Below are 25991 nucleotides of genomic sequence, written 5' to 3' on the forward strand. Positions count from 1 at the left end.
GGTGTCCCCCCCAACCTTGGGCATCCCTCTAGGCATCTGGCTGGGTTCCCGTGCACACGAGCCACGAGGGTTGTCCCCTCCCCTCACTAGGGCCTGAACCCTACAGGGCAGCCATGCCAGGGGTGAGGAGAGGGCCGCCCAGGCGCTGGCCTGCTTCTCAAGCCCTCGGCTCGTCTCCAGGGCAGAGGCCACCCAAGGGGCTCGGGAGGCGGATGGGACCGGCTGCCGCCTCTACCCGCCGTCAGGGCCTCCGCGTGCCCCAGAGCGAGCCCCACAGACAGACGCTGCAGAACTGGTGACAGCACAGCCAGGCCCAGGGTCAGCAGCCAGCAGTCGCTCGGCACCGCTGTCCTGACAGAATGGAGCCGCCTGGTGCCAGACCTGCCTGCTCCCTGGGGCTTGCCGGCTCTGGCCTCCCAGGTCAGCTCCCAGTCCCACCCCTGGTAACCAGCAACGGTCCCGCTTCCTCTCCACCACCTCCCAGCCCCCCTGCACACGCTGCTCCGTGTCTGGAGGGGGAAGGGGGCTCTGTGCCAAGGGGGGACCACCAGGGCTCCCCAGCAGAGCTGCAGACCAGGCCCGGGGCCGCCTTTCTAGGCAAGGCTTCCCAAGGCTGGGGGAGGCTTTCCCGCTGATAACACGGCTTGGTAGAAACAGGCGGTATTCCTGAGCTGGGGTAACCGTATCGGGTGTGGGAGAGGGGTCTGGGCTCCAGAGACCACAGAGAGGCTGCGGAGCCCCGCTGGGGAAGGAGGGGAACCAGCCCTCCAGCTTGCGCCTTGTCTCATTCCTGTCCCTGGACTAACCAAAGCCAAGGCTCTCGGTTAAAGGGAGGCGTTTACCCAGCCCTGGTCAGAGGAGAGGGGAGGTGGGCGGGCCCTGCGCGGCCACCTGTCCATCTGAGCCAGGTCCCAGCCACCGGCGCTCACCGACTGCCCACAAGCCCGTCCCAACAGCCTGGCCAGCTCAGGGCAGAAGCCCATTCTGTTCCACACACGGCCACGGGCTGTGCTGGGGACCTGGACGGCGCGAGCTCGCCTGAACATTCTGGAGGACAGGCAAGGCCCGGCCTACACGGCGGGGCTTGCCAGAGTGGCCGCCACCAGGGAGTCCAGCTTTGGCACAGTGCGCATGCGAGGGGCCCGCGGGAGGGCTGGGCACGCAGCCAGCGGCCCACTCGGCAGCCCCGCCCCATGGCCTGCGTCCAGCGCCCTCCGCGGCTCAGAGGCCATGCGGGCCTGGGGCGCCTCAGAGGCCGAGGGGCTGGACAGAAACCCAGGGTGACCAGCGCTCCGCCTTCTCTGGACATCGGTCAAGCAGGCAACATTCTTGTCCACTATCAGGAAAGAGACTTTAGTCAGAAGACACACCAGGACTCACTTTTATTCACCCGGAAGTTGTGTGTGTGGTTGATCCTCGCTGGAAACCCGGGCCTCCCTGCCTGCGTGGCCACGCCCCGGCCACGCCCCCAGAGGAGGAGTCCGGCCAGGGCGCAGGTGCCTGAGCCCCCCTCAGATCCTGACCACCTGGACGGCGGCGCAGGGACTCTGCCGCCCCTCCCCGCCCACGGGCGGCCTCCTGAGGTAGAGGCGGCCGAAGGTGCCGCCCACCTGGCCCTTGGTGAGGCGCCCGGGGTTCACGCAGACGCAGCCGAGGATGTCCTGGGAGGGAAAGAGGAGGCCGTGGGCCGAGGGCCAGGGGGAGACGGCCCCGGACCCCAAAGAGGGCTTTGCGATCTGGAAACGAGGCCACCACAGGCAACCTCAGCCCAACCCGCCGCCTGCCACGGGCTTCCTGTGGAGGGGGCAGCCGGGGGACGCCAGTCAGCCCCCCAGCTCCGAGACAACCCACATCGCCGTTCACTGCTTTCCCACGCGGGAAACTGTGACCTCGCGAGGTTGGCCTGGCTCTGCCTTGGGAAGGGGGACAGTGTGGGTGGGTTCCCGGGGTGGGCAGGGCCAGCGATCACGACCACCCCTCCGGGTCACCTGACAGCCCCATCTCCACCATGCTGAGGGCCTTCCTGCCGGCCACCTGGGCGGGGACGGGGCCTCTGTCTGGGCGTTTACCAATGCATGCGCTGTCCAGCCAACCCCCCTACAAGCAACGAGGCCCCAGTGCTGGGTCGCAGAGGCCAGCGGCCAGATTAGCAGCCCTGGGCCGGCCAGTGCTGGGCGGCTCTGGTGTTTCTGGAGAAACAGCCCAAGTTCACTCCTACCTTCACGAAGTACCTCAGCTCTGACGGGACTATGAAGACGTCCGGTGTGACGGGCAGCTGTGCGTAGGCGTAGAAGTTCTCATAGTCGATGGCGGTGCCCTCCTGGGGAGGGTACAGCGGGTAGAAGCTGCAAAGAGGGAGAGGGGTCAGGAGCAGGCGAGGCGGACCCCTGCGGCACCGTCCCCTCTGGCGGGCAGCCTGGCCACCGAGCCCCCCCCCCCCGCATGATCAAGGGGTTCCAGCGAGCGCGCTCACCTCCTCTGGGTCAGGATGTGCTTGAGTATCCGGCTGAACCTGTCTGAGGTTCCGGAAGAGCTGGGGGAGGAAGGCGAGTGAGAAGTGGGAGGCACTAGACGGACCTCCACGGTTGTGACACAGCAACAGGGGGACACCTCGGGGAGTCCACAGACTGCCCGCAGGGGAAGGAGAGAGGAAGCCCCCGTAATCGAGGCCAAGGGAGGCTGCCGGCGAGCCGGTCTCACGCAGGGTCTGCAGCACCTCCTCGTGGGGCTTGTGCAGGGGTCACGCCCCTCCCCGCCCAGAGCCGCCGCCCTGCAGCCCGCAGCGGGGCCTGAGGGAACCCGCAGGGACACCGGCACTTGCTCAGCTCACACACCGGGCGGCGAAGGGAAGGCGGCAGGGAAGAAGGGGTGGAGGGGTTTCTGTGCCTCCAAGTCGAGGGCAGGACAGAGCAGAAGAGAGGCGCCCCCGGCGGAGGGCCGCTCAGAACACCAGGGCGAGGGCCGGGTGCGGCGCTCAGGACTTGCTGGCCAGGACGGTCGGGCAGCCCTTGGTGTCCGGGCCGGGGAGAGGACCGGATCCCGGGCGCGAGCTGTCCCGCCTGCCGGCCTGGCCACGCTTCTCACCTGCTGATCTCCTCGGCGCCCATGTGGAACAGCAGATCCGTGGACGTCAAACCAAAGATCACCCCGCTGATGGACAGGCTGCAGGGCTCGGACACGAACCGCACTCGCTGAGCGAGAAGGGTGCAAACAGACCTCTGTACGCCCAGCTGGAAACTTCTTCCGCGGGACAGTGCGGGGGTCTCTGAGGCTGCGGGACCACCAAACGGAACTAAACCCACCCTGGTAAATTCACAACCACCCTGGCCTGTTAGAGAAAGGAGCTCAAGACCTGGGAAGGGCCTCTGCCCGACTGGTGGCCCGGGGTCCGAGCCGGGGCAGGTACCTTTCTGTCCTCCTGAGCCAGCTCAGGGTAGCTGAATGGTGGCTGCGGGTACACGGGCTCATGGTGCACGTCTCTGAGCGATGGCACAAACACGAGGTGGGAGCCGGAGCTACAGGACAAGGGCAGCGTGTGAGCGGTCAGGCCGCAGGGCTGAGTGAGAGCGGAGACAAGACCCCCCGGGGAAGACTCAGGCCCCGACTCCGCCCTGCAGAGCGGCGTCTCCCGGACCCCGCGAGCGCAGCTCGTCCCGCTCACGCTCAGCCACGCTGAAAAGATTCTGGCTGCCCAGGCCGCCTCCTGCCAGGTGGCACCCCCCAGGCACAGGGCAGCGTCTGAGTTCTAGAAAATCTAGAAAGACAAGGACTGGGCCAAGAATCACAGCCGCAGAGCAAGCGCAGGGACAGGAGTTCTGACTCCGCCCACTATCGGCACAGGGGCCACAGGGGCAGGGCATAGGCGTTCAAGTCTCCCTGCCACACAACCCGCATCACCAGCGAGGCTGGGGTCCCTTCCCCAGGAGAAACCAGCGTGCCCCTCAGATCCTGAGGCCGGCTGCGCAAACACAGGCCCTGACGGGCCGATGACACAGGCGTTTCCAGGGCGACGGGAAGCAGACGGTGGCTCCCCTCCCAGCCGAGGCGCCTCTGCTCACACAGCACGCAGGGGACGGACGCCTTGGTCTCCGCCGCTCGCCAGACTGCGCTGCAAAAGCGCAAGGACCGTTTCACAGCCACGCTGAGAGCACAGGTGCCGCAGGCGCTTGCTCTGCTGGCGGCGGGGAGAACCTCTAGGGCTGCAACACCCACGCGAGGAAAGCTCTGACTCGGGCCGACTGGTCACCTTCCCCGGCCACACAAGAGGAAGGGAAAACCCTGCTCCCTTGGCTGCCCTGGCTGCCCCCGGCACAGAGGCCTATCATACACCACACAGGATGACGTGGCCACCTGGGCCCACTTAGCAGCCAGCAGCAGCCCCGAGGGGTCCAGCCCTCCTCTCGCTTCCCAGGCACACACGCCTTCTCGTGTGACGAGGCGCCGGTGACGGCTGTCCCACTTAACACTCGTCACCTCTGCTCAAGGAGCGAGCCCAGGCTGCTGCAACCGGAAACCAGAAACCTGAGGTCAAAGGTGCTTTGCATATCGGCTCCAAATCCTTTCACCTGGGCAGCTCACTAACAACCCCAGCCCAGCATCAGGGTGCAGAGACTGGTGGCAGCTTGCCTGGACGGGACAATCTGTGCTCCTGGTCCCGAGGGTTCAAGGTCCATGATGGACACAAAGGACCGGGGAGCAGGTGCTGCCGTCAAGGGACAGAGTTGCTGGCTCAGAAGAGCAATGGTTAGAGGAGACAGCCCCTGCTCAGTCACCAGGCGGCTCTGCTCAGCACCGCACAGCCGTACCCGTCACTGTGGCAGGTGCCCCTGCCGCTCCCTCGGACAGGAGGGGCCCGCCCAGCTTCCGCACTGGCTCCAGCCCCACTGCTAGACCAGGTCAGGGCTCTGCACCAGGAGTTCTCCACCTGAGCGCCGTTTATCTGTGGTTTCTGGAAGGTGGGGCAGCCTGCCCTGCCCTGGGCCACACGCTGGCCTCGGATGAAAGTGCCTGGTGGTGCTGGGCACTCACCCAGCCCAACAATGCCCGCTCTGTTCTTTGTTTGTGTCCTTGCTGTCAATACCACATGAGGCGAGGAACCAAAATCAGAACCATCCTCGAACCAAAAGCACCAGCCACGGCTCGGCACTGCTACAGTTCCTGCCGCCCTGGAAGCTGACAAGAGGGGGCACAGCCTGCTCCTGTTTGTTGGGCGGTTATCTCCTGAGGAGCCGTAAGCACGCTCGGATTCAACGACCCTGACCCAGGTCATGACAGATCTGAGGAAGCAGAGGGCAGGCACTTATGTCACCCTCATCAGAGGGAGGGACGGAGAGGCAGAGCCAGCCTCTGGCCGCCACCAGCACAACTCGAGCACCCTGACTTTGGGTGCTTCAGGGTGCTCTCTACCAGGTCTCAGGTCCAATCAACTACTGTGGCTGCTCAACGGCCAGAAGGTGGACACATCTTAGTTTTTTTTTTTTTTTTTTTTTTTTTTTTTTTTAAGATTTATTTATTTATTTGAAAGGCAGAGTTATAGAGAGGCAGAGGCAGAGGGAGAGAGAGAGGTCCTCCATCCGGTAGTTCACTTCCCAGATGGCAGCAATGGCCGGAGGTGGGCCGATCTGAAGCCAGGAGCCAGGAGCTTCTTCTGGGTCTCCTAGGCGGGTGCAGGGGCCCAAGCACTTGGGCCATCCTCCACTGCTTTCCCAGGCCACAGCAGAGAGCTGGATCGGAAGTGGAGCAGCAGGGACTTGAACCAGCATCCATACGGGATGCCAGCACTGCAGGCGGCGGCTTTCCCCACCACACCACAGTGCTAGCCCCTACATCTTGTTTTAAAAACCACCTTTGTTAGGGGCCGGTGTTGTGGCATAGTGGATTAAGCCGCTGCCCACAATGCTGGCATCCCATATGGATGCTGGTTTGAGACCCAGCCGCTCCACTTTCAATCCAGCTCCCTGCCTATGCTCTTGGGAAAGCTGCAGAAGATGGCCCAAGGGTTTGGGGCCTGCACCCAAACGGGAGACCGGGAAGAAACTCTGGGCTCCTGGCTTTGGTCTGGCACAGCCCCAGCTATTGCAGTCATTTGGGGAGTGAACTAGTGGATGGAAGATCTCTCTCTGTATCTCCTCCCTCTGGAACTCTGCCTTTCAAATAAATTTAAACAACAAAGAACAAAACAAAACCAAGCTACCTTTGTCACACAGACCAGTTTCCAAAAGCTTAGCCTAATTTCTTTTTAATCAATTTAGCTACAAGAAAAGCAAATCCTGGTGAAGATCCATCACCTACACCAACTTCTTTCAAACCCTCACATTGGGGAGAAGGGACAGGAACCGAGGGCGGCAGCTTCCTGAACTTTCTACTTTTAGCTTTAGCCGCTTCCTGGAACAGTGACTCCTCTCCGGTGAGCGGCACAGCTCCCGGCGCTGCCTGATGCCTCACTGCACCGGCTGTCTGAGCTGTGCAGGGATGCGAGCTCCCACCCACCCAGAGTTCCTGCCACCCCTGCTCTGGCCTCGGGCAGCGCCCCAGGCAACACGGGGAAGCACTGACTCACCCCAAACCCTCCCAACAGGGTCGCGTGTGTCAGTCACCGACCACCTCAACACCCTCCCAGGAAGATTCCCTTGATACCAGTCTACACAAAAGGGAGCGAGCAGAGGAAGAGCACAGCAGGAGAGCGAGGCCTCCGCGGTCCTCTCCTCCCAAGCCTGTTTATCTCCGCGCTTCCCAGAGACGCCGCCCCGCTTGCAGTTCAAGGGTCCTGTCTGACCCGGGCAGTTTAGAAGGACGCAAGGGGAAGGAGCCACCATCGCTTTCATAGCTTCAGTCCTCACTGGGACGCCCGGGAAAACCTAGGAAGCCGAGGGCTCCGGCCACTGCTTTGAATCTGACCTTCTCGTCCCCTCGATAATCGTACGCAGACACTGCTTGAACACGTCTTCGAATGGACTCGTCAGGAGACAGTTCTGCAAGAGAGGGAAGGAGGACTCAGGGCGTGGACGCCGGGCGTTTATCCACTTTCGTTAGGTGTCTGCCAGGTGCCAGCTGTCGGGCAAGGAACTGAGGGACCTGCAAGCATCTAAGAGCTGTGGTCCCTTTCTGGGAGGGCCTGAATCCGTCTCCCGAACACAGCTGGGAGCGAGACAACAGGCGCTTCGATTCCTTGTCGAGGGAGGTCAGAGGTCCTGGAACTCAGAACAGGAGGCCCTGGCCCCGGCCACACAGACGTCCCAGGAAAGCCTTTTGTGTTTACGCATCTGAGGACAGCTCCACGACCCAGGGACACCTGCACCTGTGCTGGTACTCTGTGTCAGGTGTCACAGACCAAGGAACGCAGGGACTGGTGTTTTTTGTATTTCCCACCCCAGCTTCCAGACAGCCCTGTCAAGGTCAAGATCTTTATAAAAAATGCCCTGCTACAATGTGTTTGATTAGCTACAGGATTAATTCAGGTTTATCACAGATGTGGATCAACTCCGAAAGGTGCAAAGAGGGGCCGGCGCTGTGGCTCAGCGGATAAAGCGCCACCTGGGAAGCCGGCCTCCCACATGGCTGCTGGTTTGAGTCCTGGTTGTTCCACTTCTGACCCAGCTCCCTGTTACCGGCCTGGGAAAAGCAGGGGAGCACGGCTCAAGTGTATGGGCACCTGCCACTCACTTGGGAGACCTAGAGGGAGCTCCTGGTTCTTGGCTTTGGCCTGGCCCAGCCCTGGCCATTATGGCCTTCTGGGGAGTGAACCAGTGGATGGAAGATCTCTGTTTCTCCCTCTCTCTCTATAACTCTGATTTTCAAATAAATAAACCAACCTTAAAAAAAAAAAAAAAAAGGTGAAGAAAAGTTGGGCTTTGTACAGCTACAAGCACCCAGCCCTCACCCTTGTCCCACCCAAGGTACTTACCTCCACCTGTTCATGCTTGGCATCCAGGAAGGGACCCAGCTGCGAATGAGCCAGAAGGGGAAACAAAGGCACCAAGAGAACCAATCAGAGCTCAGGTGTCTGCAAACACCTCCAGAGAACCTGTCCCAGCACTCCTCTGCCCAGGGCCCCTGCTCCCCACTGCTGCCTGGAGAGTCTGGGCAGTTAGGAAATGGGGTGGGGTGGGGGTGCCCCTGAGCCCTGGGTGCAGGGTGGTCCCAGGGACTGTTCCTTGCTCTACTGACCCCCTCCCAACATAACCTTTGTTCTCATTTTCTAAATCCAGCAATGGAAATTGACTACCATGCTGACAGTAGCACTCTAAGCTTTAGAAAGGTGCCATGTGGATGCCGGTTCCAGTCCTGGCTGCTCCACTTCCGGTCCAGCTCCCTGCTATTGGCCTGGGAAAGCAGTGGAGGATGGCCCATGCGCTTGGGCTCCTGCACCCACATGGGAGACCCAGAAGAAGCTCCTGGCACACAACCCTGACCGTTGCAACCATTTGGGGAGTGAACCAGCAGATGTATTTCTGTCTCCCTCCCCACCTCTCTCCGTAACTCTTTTAAATAAATAAAAATAAAACTTAAAATAAAAAAAGAATCAAAAAGTACTTTCATAATTTAATTAAGATTAATTTATTTATTTGAGAGGCAGAGTTACAGACAGAGAGATCTTCCACCCATTCGTTCACTCCCTAAATGGTCGCAACAGCCGGAGTTGGACCATCCAAAACCAGGAGCCAGGAGCTTCCTCTGGGTCTCCCATGTGGGTGCAAGAGCCCAAGGACTTGGGCTGTCTTCCACTGCTTCCCCAGGGCATAGCAGAGAGCTGGATTGGAACTGGAGAAGCTGGGACTCAAACCAGTGCTCATATGGGATGCCAGCGCCCCAGGTGGAGGCTCAACCTACTACGCCACAGTGCAGGCCCCCAAAAAGTATTTTTAAAAAGGAGAATGGGGGGCTGGCGCTGTGGTAGAGCAGGTAAAGCCGCCATCTGCAGTGCTGGCATCCCATATGGGTGCCGGTTTGCTCAGCTGCTCCACTTCCAATCCTGCTGTCTGCTCTGGCCTGGGACAGCAGAAGATGGCCCAAGCCCTGAGCCCCTTCACCGCGTGGCAGCTCCGGAAGAAGTTCCTGGCTCCTGGCTTCAGATCGGCACAGCTCCTGCTGTTGTGCCCAATTGGGGAGTGAACCAGTGGGTGGAAGACCCCTCTCTCTCTCTTCCTCTCCTTCTCTGTGTTAACTCTGACTTTCAAATAAATCAATCAATCTTAAAAAAAAAAAAAAAGAGGATGGGGTGGCCATGTAGCCTAGCAGTTAGGATGCTGGGTGAGGTCACTGCATCGCAGGCTGGAGCGCTGGTCTGGACTCCGGTCTCTGCTGGCAGACCCTGGGAGTAGCAGTGGAGACCCAGGTAACTGGGTCCCTGCCGTCTGTGTGGAGACGTGGATGTGTCCCCGTCTCCCAGCTTCAGCCTCGGCCCAGCCCTGGCCATCTCAGGCATCTGGGGAGGGAACCAGTGGATGAGAGTGCTCTCTGTTCACACGTCTGTCGGCCTCACACACAAGAAAACACTTCTTAGCAAAAAGGAGGACCGAACGATGTGCTTCCCAGAAATTCAGACCTTCACTTAGACCCTTCCTAAGGGCTGATTCTCAGTTCCTGTGGGGCCTCCCTGTCCAAAGCTGCCCCAAGAGGCCTCTTACCAGGATGCAGACATCCGGCCGGTCATGGTTGATGACGGTGATCAGGTCGAGCAGGGGCTCATACGTGATGCTGTCAGACGTGGTGTACGGTCCGCAGGCAACCAGGACCATGGTTTGCTCACAATCTACGACAGAAAGGATTGCCAGACATCCTGGGAGGCGGTGGTGACAGCAGAGGCTGTGCCTGTGTCCCTGCCACCTGTGAGAGACCTGGATCGAGCTCCCAGCTGCTGCCTGGCTTCTGCCTGGCTCAGCTCAGCCACAGTGGGCAGTAACCAGCGAATGGCGCCCCCTGACAGAAAGATGGAAGAAAGGAAGAAGGGAGGGGCTGATGCTGGATGGGGCAGGCACTTGGCACACTGGACGAGTCGCTGCTCAGGCTGCCTGCATCCTACATCCAAGTGTCTGGTTTCAGTCCTCGCTACTCCGCTTCCAACCCAGACTCCTGCTAGTGGGCGCTCTGGGGGCAGCAGATGTCGGTCAAGTACTTGGTGCCTGTCACTCATGGTAGAAGACCTGCATGGAGCTCTGGGCTCCTGGCTTCAGCCTGGCCCAGCCCTGGCTGTTACTGGCACTTGCGGAGTGAACCAGTGGATGGAAGATCTTTCTTGTCCTCAGCCTTTCAAATAAAATGAAAAATGAACAAATGCAAATTTTTAAACAAAGGACTGCTATGAGGACGTCACGAGCACAAAGAGCAGCGGGGGACGGCACAGGACTCGACGTACTGAGTCTTCACGGAGGAGGTCCTCACCCCGCCCTCGAGTGACGGGCAGGCGGGCAGACACGGCCCTCACCTCACTGGAAACCTGACGCCTCGGAGAGTAGCGAGTCCTGTGAGCGAGCACCATATACTGAGACCTGAGAACGTGACGGCTGCCAACTAACAGGTGGGCGGTGTGCACAGCATGGACACAGGACAGCAGGGGAAGGGACTGGGCGCTGTGCACAGCATGGACACACGGGCACAGGACAGCAGGGGAGGGGACGGCACACGGTTCAGGATGGTGCACAACTAAAACATTTCCTTCTGGAGTTTCCACTGACCATTTTTGGGCTCCAGTCAGATGTGACTGCAGCCCTGGGAAGTAGAAGCCCAGGTAGCCCAGGTAACCCGGGCACACGGTGAGCATTCTCCCCAGCGCAGGAGGGTGTGAACTGAGTGGTAGTGAGGAAAGTATGTGCTGGATGAGGTGTGCTTCCCGTGAAAGGACATTTCAGGAGAAGGGCAAGGCAGGTCCAGGAGAGCACTGGGCCCTGGGTGTGTCCAGTGGGAGGGACTATGTGATGGCCCAGGCAGCTGGAGGACGTGGAGGAGGTGTGCACCCAGAGCGCAGAGACAGGCTGCAGGTGCCGGGGTGCAGGGGCCTGCGCTGTCGCAGCCTCTCCTAACAGCAGCCAGGCCAGCAAGTTCAGGGCGGAGTCAGCTTCCTGTGTGGGGCAGGGGCCTGTCCCCAGCCCCTCTCCTAACAGCAGCCAGGCCAGCAAGTTCAGGGCGGCGTCAGCTTCCTGTGTGGGGCAGGGGCCGAGGTGAAGTCTGCCCCATGGCCACGCCTTACTCTGTGTCTCCACGAGTGCCTTGTTCAATTGCTTGTATGAAACAAAACGCTGAAAGGCCCCCAGCCCCTCAGGCACGTTCATTTCTCTTCACTGCCTGAGCTGATCTGATTCCACCGTGCCATCCTCGCCTCCATAAACACAAGTCTACTGGGAATACACAGCGTCCTAAACCGCTACATGTCACTCCTGGTTCCACCTCGTCCCTGGGGAGACCTTGCGCTGTCAGCGCACAGGGGGTGGCGGCAGGCTGCAGTGCTGGGCATCCCAGTGCCTTGTTCACGGAAATGCAGGGACCGTGGGCACTGGATGTGGCAGTTAAGGCACAGGGGACAGCCGCATCCCGTACAGGAACCTCTGGGACTGAGCGACAGCTCAGCTTCTAACTCAGTTCTTCCTGCTTTGTGCCCTGAGCGGCAGCAGGTGGCTCAAGTACTTGTCTTGCCACCCACACTGGAGACACGGAGTGATTCTCGGGCAGCTGGTTTTGGCCGGGCCCAACCTGGTTGCTGCAGGCATCTGAGGAGTGAACCAGCAGATGAAAGAGCTCTCACTCTCTCCTAAATAAATTAATACATTTTAAAATGCTCTGAAATATTTTGTGGCAAAGTTTGTCAAAATTTCTCTTTGCCCTTTCCTCACCCAGATTACTTAACAAATAACACTATGCTTTCTTAGAAGTTCTTTTGTGGGGGACTGGCGCTGTGCTGCAGGGGGTTAATGCCCTGGCCTGAAGCACCGGCATCCCATATGGGCACCAGTTCCAGTCCCAGCTGCCCCTCTTCCGATCCAGCTCTCTGCTGTGGCCTGGGAAAGCAGTAGAAGATGGCCCAAGTCCTTGGGCCCCTGCACCCACATGGGAGACCCAGAAGAGGCTCCTGGCTCCTGGCTTTGGATTGGCACAGCTCTGGCTATTGCAGACATCTGGGGAGTGAACCAGCAGATGGAAGACCTCTCTCTCTCTCTGCCTCTCCTCTCTCTGTGTAACTGTGAGTTTCAAATAAATAAATAAATAAATCTTAAAAAAAAAAAAAGGTAACCTCCAAGTACCTGCTAAGCGCCGGCCTTTAAGCACCAGGCATCACGTGGTGAGAGCCTGGAGCAGCCCTGAGGAGCACCTGGCTCAGATCTGCGGCCTTGCAGCAGAAGGCCTCCGAGCCCCACGCCCGGCTGCGCCCCGACCACCTGTGCATGCTGCGCCTCACGAGCTCTGACAGCTTTCTCGGGCCGGAGGAAGTGCATTCCTGAACCTCTGCGCACTACCCTCACAGTTGGCAAAGCCCGTTTTAGACCAAAACTTACCCCCATCCTCTTCTGTGGGCTCATAGAACGGCAGCGGCACACCCTAAAAACAGGGAGAAAACTCCACTAGGGTCTCGTGCCAGCCATCACCTGGGTCAGGAAAGGGGTGGGCCCCTGACTGGTGAGCATGGGTGCAGAGGTAGGGCAGTGGGGACGGGGGAGAAGGAAGGAGGGATGAGCCTCTGTCCTGCTCCTTGGAGCTAAAGCCCGCAAAGCTGAGGGGACCTGCCATTTTTCTCTACCGCTCAGAACAGCGAAGCGACCAGTCAATGGTCATCGGTGAGCTCCAGGAAACACCGAGCCACACGTGGGAGTGTCTGCTACAAGTGCTTCCAGGCAGAAAGGGAGAGGACGTCTTGCTACTTTCTCTGGCTTTGATGAACATTCCTGGAGGCCTGTGGCCTAGAGCAGGAACAGGAAACTGAGGCCTGCGGGCTGAACGCAGCCACGGCCAGCTGCACAGAAGGGTCATGGGAACCTGGCCACCGTCGCTCGTCCCCCAGCCATGTGGCTGCCTTGGCGCAGTCACGGCAGACGTGTGGCCTGCAGAGCCTCCAGGATTTACTCTCGGGTCCTTCCCAGAGGCAGCTGTCACCCCGGCCTCGAGGCAGGGTCCCGCTCCGAGAACGGACCGACAAACAAGCAGGCTCTTAAAGGAGCAGCTTCTAGGGCACACAGGACTGCACACGAGCCTGCAGGGAACCAGGGGGGTCGGGGGCCACCACGTACCTCGTAGAGCTTGGTGGCAACAAGTTTCCTACCCGTGATGTTGGTTCCTTCCATAACCACAACCTGAAAGACAGGAAACAGAACAGGACTGCTAAACAGGCAACAAAAGGAGAGGTCTGGAATAAATTATTTTGATGCAATTAAAACAACTGTCCAGCTACTCTCATCTGTACATGTAAACTTAGGGTACTTTTCTAGAAAACAAATTAAGATGCTGTATTAGTAATACTAATTATGCTATACACGCATGATCTAATTTTCACCACAGTCCTATGACGTAAGAATTATTTATCCCCATTTTATGGATGAAGACACTGTTGTTTGGAAGATTAAGTATCCAATCTGGCTCGCAGCTGGGGTGGAGCCAGGACTGATCCTGGGCAGTCATGGCCAGAGCACGCTCGAGAGAATCGGAACCCTGTGGGTGTCAGCTCCTGGGCCTACGCAGCCACACCTCAGGGCACGGGGACGGCGACCAGGAGCAGCTGCCCACGGCACACGCGCGCGCTCTCTCTCTCTCTCACACACACACACCCACACACCCACACACCCACACACACTGTGGCTTGCATCTCAGGGAGGCTCCTGCAACCTCACCTGTCCAGGAAACAGAGAGTATTCTTTTAACTCAGATAAATCCACTGGGATTTGAGCGCCGGAGGAATGCTCCCGGTCCCCCTCAAGAATCACCGACTTGTTGTTCAGCTTCCCGTTGCTGTCACAGCCAATCTGTCCCAGCAGCGTGACAGGTTCCTAGAAGGAAGTTTGCGACATATGAATGAGTCTGTGCGACAGGAGCTCAACCTGGAGCCAACAGAGCGAACAGAAAACCACCCCAGCCACGCGCTGCCCTTGAGCCTGAGCTCACTCGTCATCAAGACTCTCGAGGGGCCGGCGCCGTGGCTCACTCAGCTAACCCTCTGCCTGCGGCGCCGGCATCCCATGTGGGCACCGGGTTCTAGTCCCGATTGCTCCTCTTCCAGGCCAGCTCTCTGCTGTGGCCCGGGAAGGCAGTGGAGGGTGGCCCAAGTGCTTGGGCCCTGCACCCCATGGGAGACCAGGAGAAGCACCTGGCTCCTGGCTTCGGATCAGAGCAGCGCTGGCCGTGGTGGCCATTTGGGGGATGAACCAACGGAAGGAAGACCTTTCTCTCTGTCTCTCTCTCACTGTCTATAACTCTGTCAAAAAAAAAAAAAAAAAAAAAAAAAGACTCTTGAAGGGCAGCAAGCCCCCCCCCCCACTGGGAATATGTCCTGCAAGGGGGCGGGCCCCCTCCCAAGCAGCCCTCCAACTCAATAACTGCTAACGTCGCGACTGTAAGATACCAGACAGCATTCTAAAAGCTTCCACGTAATTACTCACTTAATCCTCACAACAAGCACCGGGTGGGTACCACTGCGCCTACTTCACAGGTAGCAAGCGACGGCGAGGTCGGTGACTCAGGTCCGTGAGTGAGGCCTGGCTCTGAAGCCCAGAAGTCTGGTTCCAGAGCTACATTTGCCCCCACACGGCCTCTTGACAGGAAGTCCTTCATGCCTAAGCTGCAACCTTCTCTGCTGCTTCCTGTCATCCCCAAGCCCGGGAGCAGAGAGAAGTCCCATCTCCCACATGACTGTGCAGCCCTGCCTCCTCCTCCACTTCCTAATTTCCTTAGAAGACCCGGTTTTACTCATATGCCCCATCTGGTCACTCTTCTCCAGATGTGAACTGTGACAAAGGTGCCTTAAAGAATCTTCTAGAACACATCTCCCCTTAGATCGAGGACTATTCCAGGACCAGCCTGTGGCACATGGGTAAAGCCACCACCTGCAACACCAGCATCCCATGTGGGCACCAGTTTGTGTCCCAGCTGCTCCACTTCTGATCCAGCTTCCTCCTAACACGCCTAGGAAAGCAGTGGAAGATGGTTCAAGTGCTGGGGCTCCAGTGTCAAGGTCACCCACATGGGAGACCTGCTGAAGCTCCAGGCTCCTAGCTTTGGCTTGGCCCAGCCCTGGCTGTTGTGACCACCTGGGGAATGAACCAGCAGATGGAAGATCTCTCTCTCTCTCCCTTTGTCCCTCTCTGTAACTCTGATTTCCAAATAAAGAAATTTTTTTTTTTTTTTTTGACAGGCAGAGCTAGACAGTGAGAGAGAGAGACAGAGAGAAAGGTCCTCCTTCTGTTGGTTCACCCCCCAAATGGCCCTTATGGCCGGCGTGCCACTCCAATCTGAAGCCAGGAGCCAGGTGCTTCTCCTGGTCTCCCATGGGGTGCAGGGCCCAAGCACTTGGGCCATCCTCCACTGCACTCCCTGGCCACAGCAGAGAGCTGGACTGGAAGAGGGGCAACCGGGACAGAATCCGGCGCCCCGACCGGGACTAGAACCCGGTGTGCCGGCGCCGCTAGGTGGAGGATTAGCCTAGTGAGCCGTGGCGCCTGTCAGAAATAAATCTTTAAAAATGAATTTAAGAATATTTTAGAGAAACACAAGCATGAAGTGAAGATACTATCAGCAACTGCCGATCTGGAAGGACAGAGACCAAACGAGGGGACAGACAGTGGGTCTATGCCCGAATGATGGGGCTCAGAAAACCCCATCCTGCCATCTGGAACCCGGATGCTTCTATTTATGGGGTCTCCAGGAGGTGGCCTATCGCACCACCATGGGGAACAAGGCCATCAATCTTTGTTCATGTACATGACCTGGATCCAGAAACTGGTGCTGTGGTGTAGTGGGCAAAGCCTACAGCGCCAGCATCTCATATGAGCGCCAGGTCAAGTCTCGGCTGTTCCACTTCCTGCTAACGAGCCTGGGAAAGCGGCAGCAGATGGCCCAAGTCCTTGGGCCCCTGCACCCGTGTGAGAGACCAGGAAGAAGCTCCTGGCTTCAGATCAGCCCAGCTCCGGCTGTTGTGGCCATTTAGGGAGTGGGCCAGCAGATGGAAGATTTCTGTCTCTCTCTCTCCCTCTCTGTAACCGTGCCTTTCAATACATAAATAAATCTTAAACAAAAACACAACACCCGATCCAGACAGGATCCTGGTCACAAGGCCAAGGGCAGGCATGAGCCTTTCTTTAGAAGCACCCACTTCCCCAACCCCACCGAGAGCAGCGTTCAAACCAGAACACAGACCAGGGCGAGCAGGCAGGCGGCTCCGCCACCCACTTACACGACAGCACCCACTGAGGGCCGTGAGAACGTCTCTTACTTGTGCTGGGACGAGAAGGGGAGTGAAAGCCTCAATCTTGTAATGTTCTCTGAGTTCACTGCCGAGTTCTTCTATCTTACAGGTCAGAACTGCAACCCCAGAGGTGAGAAAGAGGCGTTTGAAGACATTTCACTTGTCAGGAAGAAACACAGCACATCGCAGAACGTCCACGTCCGTCACTTGCAGAAGCGGGAAGGGCACCAGGGACGTCAGGCAGCTCAGACCCTCTAACGCCCCCAAGCCCGTCTCCTGACCATGGGTGCTGGATGCAGCCCTCCACTTGGCACAGGACACCGCCCCCACCCAGGTGACCACCGTGATCCCGGGAGCCCAGGACGAGCCGGAGGGCTGCCAACGCAGAGGCTGGAAACGTCTTTCAGCGGAGTTTCTTTCTGGCACAGGCGCTCGTCACTGGGACTGGTGACGCGCCCTTCTTCGGCAGCGACGTGACTTGGGAGAACGACGATGGTGTCAGCCCTGTCCCTCCACTCACAGGGAGCCCACCACTCACACTCAAAGGCAGCTTGGAACTTGCTCTACCAGCCAGCCCTAAGCTTTATCACTCTTTCTAAACCCTGCCAGGTGGTTTTAGAGTCTCTAAGGGAAGAAGGCTCACCTTCTCGAACGTCTGGGAGCTTCTGAAACATGGATTTGTAGCTCCCGGTGAGGGGCTCTGGATACCCCAAGACTTTCAGGCTGACGTTTCCAGCGCCTCCGCCCCCAGACCAAGACACCCCCTGCGCCGAGCCGAAGGAGGTGACCACTTCTCCTCGGTTACTTCTCGAGTTGTATTTCTGGGAGGGCGTAGCACTAATCAGAAGCAAAACAGATCAGTATCACTGTGTGTGTATCTCAAAGGAGAGAGGAATAAAATGAGGTTACCTTTGGAAACAGGGACTGAGGAAAGCCGAGCCAGCCTCGTGTGCTATAAACCAATCCACGTAACAGCCAGACCTTTCAGGAATTTCAGGAATGAGGGGCCGAGGAGGAAAACCAAAGGTGCTTAGAGAAGTCCAGACAGGAATGTATTTTAAAGGTTGCTGCTCCCCTGGCATTAAAACTGACCAAAACCCAAACTCGGAATTGGCTAAAAAGCAGGCTCTGTGACTGTCTAACGTGTTAGCCGATCACGTGAGCCTGCAATCAAGCCAGCTATGCTGAGAACGGAGCTCACAGGCAGGAACGACGGCAGACGGAGCTAAATACGATGCGTCAACTTTCCCCAGCGTCCCCGGGCTGGAGACGGCGGGGGGAGCCGGTGGGAGCCCACGCGCCCCCTCTCCAGGGCTCTGCTGACCAGCTCTCCTCACTCCTTTCCCCACGAGCAAACGACACCTCCAAGCACAGGGAGGCTGCCCACCTGCTCAGGCGAAGCAGATCCCCTCAGTCCTTCAGCTGTGAGCACTGTGCCCGGAGGGCTGCTGTGTTTACGGCACTAAACCCTGCAGGAACCAGCGTCACACGGGACCCGGCACAAGCGGTGCCCTCGCTCCTCCTTGCCAAAGAGAAGCTCCCGAGGAGCTCAGTTAATCACCTCTACCCCCAGCGCTGCCTCTGCCTGAATAACTTATGTAACTTGCATGAATTACAAAACCCGTTTCTGATGTCAGCTTTATTAGTGTCTATGAAAAATGACGAGGCAGCACGCCCCCGACCCCTCCAAGCCCTTCCCTGTGAAGCTCCCAGGGGCGCCCATTACAGCAGGCCCCGGACGCAATCAGACGCCGTCCCCAGGCCTGCAGGCCTCAAAGCACTGCGTGTTTAGAGAATGGTGCTGGCTCATCTGTGAGAGCCGTCCCTGCACACCAGCTTCAAGGACACCCTTGTACGACTAGAAAGCTTATTCCCCAAAAAGGCTGGAGAACTCCCGGAGCACTGGGCTGCGCTATGGAGCCCGAGTACCCTCCACAATCTGAGGGGCACTCGTCCCCGTGGCCGCTCTTCTGAAGGGGCAGAGCTGGGACGGTGTGGGGCGCAGGTCAAGCCGCCACAGAAACACCCACGCCCCGACTCGGCCACTCTGCTTCCATCCCACTGCCGCCAAGGCGCACCCTGGGAAGCAGCAGGTGATGGCCCAAGCAGCTGGGTCCCAGCTTCCCTCCCGGGAGATCCGGATGGAGCTCCTGGCTCCCGGCTCCGGCCTGGCCCAGCCCCAGCTGTTGTGGGCATTTGGGGAGTGAACCAGCAGATGAAATAGCTGTCTCACTCTGCTGCTCTGCCTTTCAAATAAGTAAACTAAGTACAAACATAAAAAAATCAAGTGATAGAGCCTGAGAAATCTCAAGCTCTCGTCAGTCTAGAAGAGGTGGTGGCTCCCGGGCCTCACCCAGAGGGGCCAGCACTGACAGACGCGTCCTCTGCCCATGGGGTTCTCGCACATAAGACGTGCCATTTACAGCCTGCAGTCACTGGCGACCTCTGTGGGTTTATGTGCAGTGGTGGTGGCAGGGATAAACACCAATTAACTCAGCACAGACTCACAGTGAAGACGACTGACTAGCTGTGACCTGAGTGAGGAATAATCAACAGGTTACACAACACTATGAACAAAGACACGTGCTTTTTCTTTTGAAAAAATAATTAGGTTGAAAGAAAGAAGAAGAAGAAAGCAAGCCCAGCAAAACACAAACTAAGAGAAGCAGGTGGAAACCCACTTGTCAGACTGGCAGGTTCCTGGACAGACGGGCTGTTGGCTGCAGAAGACGCCAGTTCCCGATCTAGGAAAGGCGCCTGCAGAAGTGGGTGGGCAGCCAGTCTCCCCCATTACTGTGAGAAACAGAAATCTGCCACAAAGGCAGCGCCGGGGAGGCCGGGGGCACTGGCTCTCCCGGTGGCTCTCGGCAGAGGTGCCCTCCGCCCAGTTAATCAGTTACTCTGCGGTCAGCCTGCAGCAGCCAGCCAGCAGGGGCTGCTCTGGGGCACCTGGAGGCACCCCAGTCTGATCCGTACCTTGGAGAGAAACTTGACGGAGAAAGCAGCTGGTGGGGGCTACGGGCAGACACAGTCCTTTTCGTCAGGGGGGTTTCTGGGGTGGTGATAGCTCGCTTCTGAGAGCCCTAGAAACCAGGAAACAAAACCCCAGTCACTCGAGATCCAAGGTGCTCACTGAAGTACAGTTCCTTCGCAAGGGCACAGCACCCAACGAGAAGGCTGGCTCTCTTGTTTGGGCCCCATCGTCCAAGCAGAGCCCCAAGAAACTTCCCACAACCATGACCCGACATTCATCAGCACCGTCCCCAGTCTGAAGGCAATTACGAAAAAACACAAATAATATTTTCCAAAAAGGACAGCCAGGCGGGCAGTCTGCTCACTTGCCGTCCTCACTTCTCTTTGCTTTAGAACACATTTGAGTTTTGCAACCCCTAGCTTTGACCTGTGCGCACATTTTCCTGAAGAGGGATGGGACCGTGTCCCAGCTTATTCTGGCAAAGTCTACCACACATTTCCAACATCAAGAAGGGACAGGCTCCAGGCAGAGGACACGAGGATACGGCTGAGCTCACACTTGGAGAGCAGTCAGCAAACACCTCACTGCTGGTCACTTCTGCACTCGGGTTTTTTGTTGCTGTTGGCTCATCAATAAGGATCCAAAGACAAGACCAGAATGGAGGCTGAATCCACAGCCCAGAGACGGGCTGTCCCCTCAAGTCTAGGACAACTGAGTGTAACACAGGAAAGACAACCCTCGTCTGGACTGCAGCCAGGAAGCCGGCCTGCCGGAGAGAGCTCCTCCCGGCTGCTGCTGAAGGCGCGCTCCAGCTCCGAGCTGCCGGCTGCTCGTGGCTGCCGACTGGTGGTCAGTGTTAGAACGCCAGAGCACGGATTCAAACTGCCATTAAACAGCTACAATGGAAACTACATCTCAATTCTTTAGGAGATTTTTACTAGGGACTATTACATATTAGGTCAAATACAAAGATTAAAATTTTATTTATGAAGAAGCAGTGGGATGGGAGAGAGGAGGGGGAGTCTCCCATTCACTAGTTTACTTCTAGGACCTGATCCAGGTCTCCCTTCTGGGTAGAGGGACTCACCCACTTGAGCCATCACTTGTGGGCGAGGAGAGTATCATTAGCAGGAACCTGGAACCAGGACATGGGAACGGGTATCCCAACAACCTGGCCAAATACCTGTCCCCTAGAAAGGCTTCTGATATTTTCTCAAATCATTTTCATCATTATTTAAAGATTTATTTATTTATTTACTTGAAAGTCAGAGTTTTAGGGTAAAGCTGCTATGGTGTAGTGGGTAAAGCCACCGCCTACAGGGCCAGCATCCCATATGGGCACCAGTTCAAGTCCCCGCTGCTCCACTTCTGATCCAGCTCTCCACTATGGCCTGGGAAAGCAGTGGAAGAGGGCCCAGGTCCTTGGGTCTCTGCACCCACGTGGGAGACCTGGAAGAAGCTCCTGGCTCCTGATCGGCGCAGCTCTGGCCGTTGTGGCCAATTGGGGAGTGAACCAGTAGATGGAAGACCTCTCTCTTTCTACCTCTCCTTCTCTCTCAGTTTAACTATGACTTTCAAATAAATAAATAAAAACAATAAAAAGAGTTTTATAGAGAGAGAGAAAGAGATAGAGACCTGTCCTCTGGCTCACTTCCCAGATGGCCACAATGGCCAGGACTGGGCCAGGCCAAAGGCAGGAGCTCTATTTAATTATTAAAAAGACTGAATTATTTATTTGAAAGAACTATAGAGAGGGGAGCGACAGAGATTCCACGTGCCTCTAGCCCAGGCACATCCTGCATCTCCTGAGCTGTATTCACGTTTCAAACTGGTCAATATGTCAATGCAACTCACTCAGCTCGGACTCCATGGTCACAGACTGATTCATCACCGAGTCTCCCTCAGCAGGCGTTTCCACGGCAGGAGTGGGGTGTCCTGCATGTGCTGTTTCAATCAGAAGGTTATCTACTTTAAAAAGTAAATCTGCGGAGCCAGCACGGTGATGTAGCAGATAAAGCCGCTGCCTGCAGTGCCGGCATCCCATATGGGTGCCAGTTTGAGACCTGGCTGCTCTACTTTTTGTTTTGTTTTGTTTTTTGTCTTTGACAGGCAGAGTGGACAGTGAGAGAGAGAGACAGAGAGAAAGGTCTTCCTTTGCCATTGGTTCACCCTCCAATGGTCGCCGTGGCCAGCGCACCACACTGATCCAATGGCAGGAGCCAGGTGCTTCTCCTGGTCTCCCATGGGGTGCAGGGCCCAAGCACTTGGGCCATCCTCCACTGCACTCCCTGGCCACAGCAGAGAGCTGGCCTGGAAGAGGGGCAACTGGGACAGAATCCGGAGCCCCGACCGGGACTTGAACCCGGTGTGCCAGCACCGCAGGGCGGAGGATTAGCCTAGCAAGCCGCAGCGCCGGCCTGCTCTACTTCTTTTTTTTTTTTTTTTTTTTTTTTTGACAGGCAGAGTGGACAGTGAGAGAGAGAGACAGAGAGAAAGGTCTTCCTTTGCCGTTGGTTCACCCTCCAATGGCCGCCGCGGCAGGCGCGCTGCGGCCGGCGCACCGCGCTGATCCGGTGGCAGGAGCCAGGAGCCAGGTGCTTTTCCTGCTCTCCCATGGGGTGCAGGGCCCAAGCACCTGGGCCATCCTCCACTGTACTCCCGGGCCACAGCAGAGGGCTGGCCTGGAAGAGGGGCAACCGGGACAGAATCCGGCGCCCCGACCGGGACTAGAACCCGGTGTGCCGGCGCCGCTAGGTGGAGGATTAGCCTAGTGAGCCGCGGCCCCGGCCCAGCCTAGCAAGCCGCAGCGCCGGCCTGCTCTACTTCTGATCCAGCTCTCTGCTATGGCCTGGGAAAGTAGTGGAAGATGACCCAAGTCCCTGGGGCCCTACACTCGTGTGGGAGACCCAGGAGAAGCTGCTGGCTTCAGATCAGTACAGCACCAGTTGTGGTTGCAATTTGGGGAGTGAATCAGCGGATGGAAGACTCTCTCTCTCTCTCTGCCTCTACCCCTCCATAACTCTGCCTTTCAAATAAATAAATCTTTAAAAACATCAGCCTACTAAGAGGTAGGTTCCTGGAAGTCATTCTCGAAGAATATGATCAACCCTGGAAACAGACAAGTCAGATAAATTCTGGATGTCTGAAGCGGTCAGTGGCCCCCGGGGTACTGCAGTTCCGGGTGCTTGCACAGAGCGCCAACCAGCTGCCATTATTCATGAGGTCTCCCCTGCATGCACTGGGACAACCGCAGCAAACAAGCCCAGGCTCCTTCCTCAGGGAGCTTCCATTCTAACGGAAGGAAGATAAAGACAAATGAGAAAACACAAGGGGCCTTCAACATGTTCACGGAAAATGGTGTATTATGGAGAAACCATGCAAGGATTCAAAAAATTTTTTGCATTAAAATAAATATTTTTAATTCCATTTTTCCACAAGCTCTCTGAAATAGCTGTATATAACACACCTGGTAGTAATAAGCCCTACTGAGAAAAATAAAGCAACAGAACAAAAGACACAAGGGGAGGGGGAGGGAGTTTACAACACTCAGCAGGTATGGCACCTAACAGGGGACATATGAAGTGGATATGTTTAAAGAATAGCATGGTGGGGGCTGGCGCTGTGGCGTAGCGGGTAAAGCCACTGCCTGCAGGACTGGTATCCCATGTGGGTGCCAATTCGAGTCCCGGCTGCTCCACTCCTGATCCAGCTCTCTGCTGTGGCCTGGGAAAGCAGTAGAAGATGGCCCAGGTCCTTGGGCCCCTGTACCCGATTGGGAGACCTGGATTAAGTTCCTGGCTCCTGGCTTCGGATTGCTGCAGCTCCAACTGTTGCAACCAACTGGGGAGTGAACCAGCATATGGAAGACTGACCTCTCTCCCTCTGCCACTCCTTCTCTCTCTGTGTAACTCTGATTTTCAAATAAATAAATCAATCTTTAAAAAAAGAAAGAGGACGGGAGGAAGGAAGGAAAGAAGGAAGGAAGGAAAGCATGGTGGTCAGTGCTGGGGTGCAGCAGGTTAAGCCACCAGCTGCAGTGCCGGCATCCCATATGGGTACTGTTTTGAGTCCCGGCTGCTCCACTTCTGATCTAGCTCCCTGCCAATGTGCCTGGGAAAGCAGCAGAAGATGGCTCAAGTGCTTGGGCTCCTGCACCCACGTGGGATATCTGGATGGAATTCCAGGCTCCTGGCTTTGGCCTGGCCCAACTCTCCCTCTCAAATAAATCAATCTTCCAAAAAAATAAAAAAATAAAAAGCAACTCCCAGAATGCAATTTCCAAACATACTACATTCACCTTAGAGGGCGTGGTGTAGGAGTTCAGAAGCGTCTCCTCTTCTTCCTCCACTTCAATTCTAAAAACACTGGTTAAGGAAAACAATGATAAACTTCTGCCCAAGGCAAGAACTGATTAAAGAAGGAATCTCAATATTGGGCCACTTTTATATGTCTTCAAATTACGCGTGCAACTGTAGACAGATTCTAAAACACAGCACGCGACTTGGCGCAAAGACCTGCAGCAGAAAGGATACAGCTCCTGGATGGACACGATGTCTCTGGCCCCGGCGTGCTCGCTGTCCTTGGAGACACCCTGCCGGGCTCTGCCTCTGGACAACCTTTTGCTTAGAAACTGAGGAATACAACATAATGAATTTATCTTTCTGTCGCAAGTCACAGGGGAGGCGTTTCCCACAGCCTTCAGCTAATACAATAAGCACCAAAATACAGTCAAAGACAGACAATTCCTCTTCCACTTGCTGGGCATCGTTCTGGGTGCTTGACACCCACTTGATTTAATTCTCACAACAATTAAGTGTGAACGACAGAGCGGCTAGTGGAGGGGAGCAGGCTCAGGACAGGAAGCCATCTGCCCAGGTCCACATTCCAGGACGATTCTGAGTACACCCCAGTGCCCCCCGCCAGGGCCAGGTGCGTGTTCAGCTGGCTTGCGTTCTGCTCTTACCTCATGCTCAAAAGAGTTGAGAATCTCGGAGGTAACGCACATCTTACACGTGCTGGTGCAGAAGGCTATAAGCTCGCCTACCATTCCCTCTTCACTCTGTCCATACAGAACGCAAAGCTCGGCCACTGCGGGAATGAAAATCGGACAAGAACTCAGGTCACGTCCTGCAGCTGTTACCTTGCAAAGGGACTAGAACACTCTACCCCAATCAAAGGTTCATCATCCACCAGTGTCAGGCACCGCCGGCACTGGGGCAGCCGTGAACACAGAGGAATCCTTGCCCTACAGTCTACTTCTGCGGCGAGACGGAAAACGCGGAAGCAGGTAGTATGTTAGATGGTTAAATGTGCCAGGTAGAAAATAAAGCCAGGGGCCAGCGTTGCTGCGTAATGGGCTAAGCCACAGCCTGCAACGCTGGTATCCCATAAGGACGCCAGTTCAAGTCCTGGGTGCTCCACTTCTGATCCAGCTCCTGGCTAACGCGCCTGGGAAAGCAGAGGAAGACCCGCACCCACATGGGAGACCTGGATGAAGCTCCTGGCTCTGTCCTGGCCCAGCCCTGGCCTTTGTAGCCATTTGGGGAGTGAACCAGCAATGGACATCTCTCTCTCTCTCTCTCTCTCTCTCTCTATCGCTCGCTCTGAAACTCTGCCTTTCAAATAAATAAAATCCTTAAAAAAAAAGAAAGAAAAAGCCAGAAGAGGGGTTGGGGAGTTGGGCAGAGAAGGTAACGTCTGCGTGCAGACTTGCAGGAAGCGAAGCCGTGAGCCAGGCTCCTCCAGGAGCGGAGTTTTCAGGCACACAGGGCACGGCAGATTCCGAGGTCGGGGAGGGTCAGCTGAAAAATTTCTTTTAAAGACCTGATTGATTGATTTGAAAGTCAGAGCTAAGAGAGGGCGACAGAGGTCCTCCATCGCTGGTTCGCTCCCCAGACGGCCGCGACGGCCAGGGCAGGGCCGGGCCACAGCCAGGAGCTTCCTCCAGGTCTCCCGCGTCGGCGGCGGGGCCCCACACACCCGGGCCGTCGGCAGGGCGCGACCCCGCGCCACCGCTGCACCTGCTGGGCCTCGACGCCAGCTCCAAGCCACAGGTGCACCGAACACCCACCATCCGACGGGAGAAGGACGCATCGCCTAGGCCTAGCCTAGGGTTCAGTGCCGGGTTCCTGCTAACGCGAAGGACCCTGGAGGCGGCGGGGTTCCGGTCGAGGGGCACCTGCTCTGGACGCTGTTTGAGGGCCGGCGGTGGGGGCTGCACCAGTGGGCGGAACCCGCGCCTCTCCAACAACCCCACGTCTCTTGCTGTGCTGTCGGGGCTCCAGCGGGCCCGGCCCAAGCCCGCGGCCGCACAGCGCCCCTTTCTGGGAACCGGCGCTTCCGACCCACGGGCACATCTGCTCTCTGGGGCCCGGGCAGCACCCGGGCAGCGCCCGGGCGAGGACTCACATTTCTCGGTCACGGCCTCCTCCCACTCGAGGCCGAAGATCTGCAGCTCCTCCGCCAGCAGCTGCGCCGACGCCGCCATGGCCAGCCGCTCCGCCCCGAGCCGCGGCCGCCGCGGGCGCGGAGCCGGGCGAGCAGGCCTAGGTCCCTCGGGGGGCCGAGGGAGGACGGAACCCCGCGGCCCGAGCCCTCAAGCCGTCGGGAGGCCCCAGGTTAAGGCACAGAAAAATTCCT

General features: G+C 57.3%; 1 protein-coding gene across 2 annotated transcripts; it reads right to left on the reverse strand.

Moving 5' to 3' along the window:
• Nucleotides 1-1357: 1357 nt before the first annotated feature.
• POLA2 (DNA polymerase alpha 2, accessory subunit) lies at nucleotides 1358-25991 on the reverse strand. Of its 2 annotated transcripts, none has more exons than XR_007913532.2 (18): nucleotides 25761-25991; nucleotides 24316-24440; nucleotides 23885-23982; nucleotides 23650-23707; nucleotides 19355-19461; nucleotides 17022-17215; nucleotides 16406-16494; nucleotides 13812-13967; nucleotides 13215-13277; nucleotides 12486-12528; nucleotides 9627-9751; nucleotides 7904-7942; nucleotides 6898-6971; nucleotides 3407-3515; nucleotides 3085-3271; nucleotides 2474-2533; nucleotides 2219-2345; nucleotides 1358-1661 (listed from the first exon to the last, which is right to left on the reverse strand). XR_007913532.2 is itself a non-coding variant. In XM_002723403.5 (18 exons), the coding sequence occupies exons 1-18, from the start codon at nucleotides 25837-25839 to the stop codon at nucleotides 1512-1514; spliced, it is 1803 nt and encodes a 600-aa protein (XP_002723449.3). In that variant the 5' UTR covers nucleotides 25840-25991; the 3' UTR covers nucleotides 1358-1511. The 2 variants fall into 2 exon arrangements, 1 of the variants encoding a protein (XP_002723449.3); XM_002723403.5 differs by having other exon boundaries at nucleotides 3085-3191.

This window comes from Oryctolagus cuniculus, chromosome 1 (genome assembly GCF_964237555.1).
Source record: "Oryctolagus cuniculus chromosome 1, mOryCun1.1, whole genome shotgun sequence".
NCBI classification, from domain to species: Eukaryota; Metazoa; Chordata; class Mammalia; order Lagomorpha; family Leporidae; genus Oryctolagus; species Oryctolagus cuniculus.

Excerpts from the sequence above, each read along its gene's own strand:
- POLA2 (XM_002723403.5), bottom strand. The coding sequence starts at position 25,839 with ATGGCGGCGTCGGCGCAGCTGCTGGCGGAGGAGCTGCAGATCTTCGGC. Across the intron at positions 17,216-19,354 it reads CCGTCAAGTTTCTCTCCAAG|TGCTACGCCCTCCCAGAAAT; the intron begins GTACGGATCAGA and ends GCTTCTGATTAG. Across the intron at positions 1,662-2,218 it reads AGCTGAGGTACTTCGTGAAG|GACATCCTCGGCTGCGTCTG; the intron begins GTAGGAGTGAAC and ends TTTCCCTCCCAG.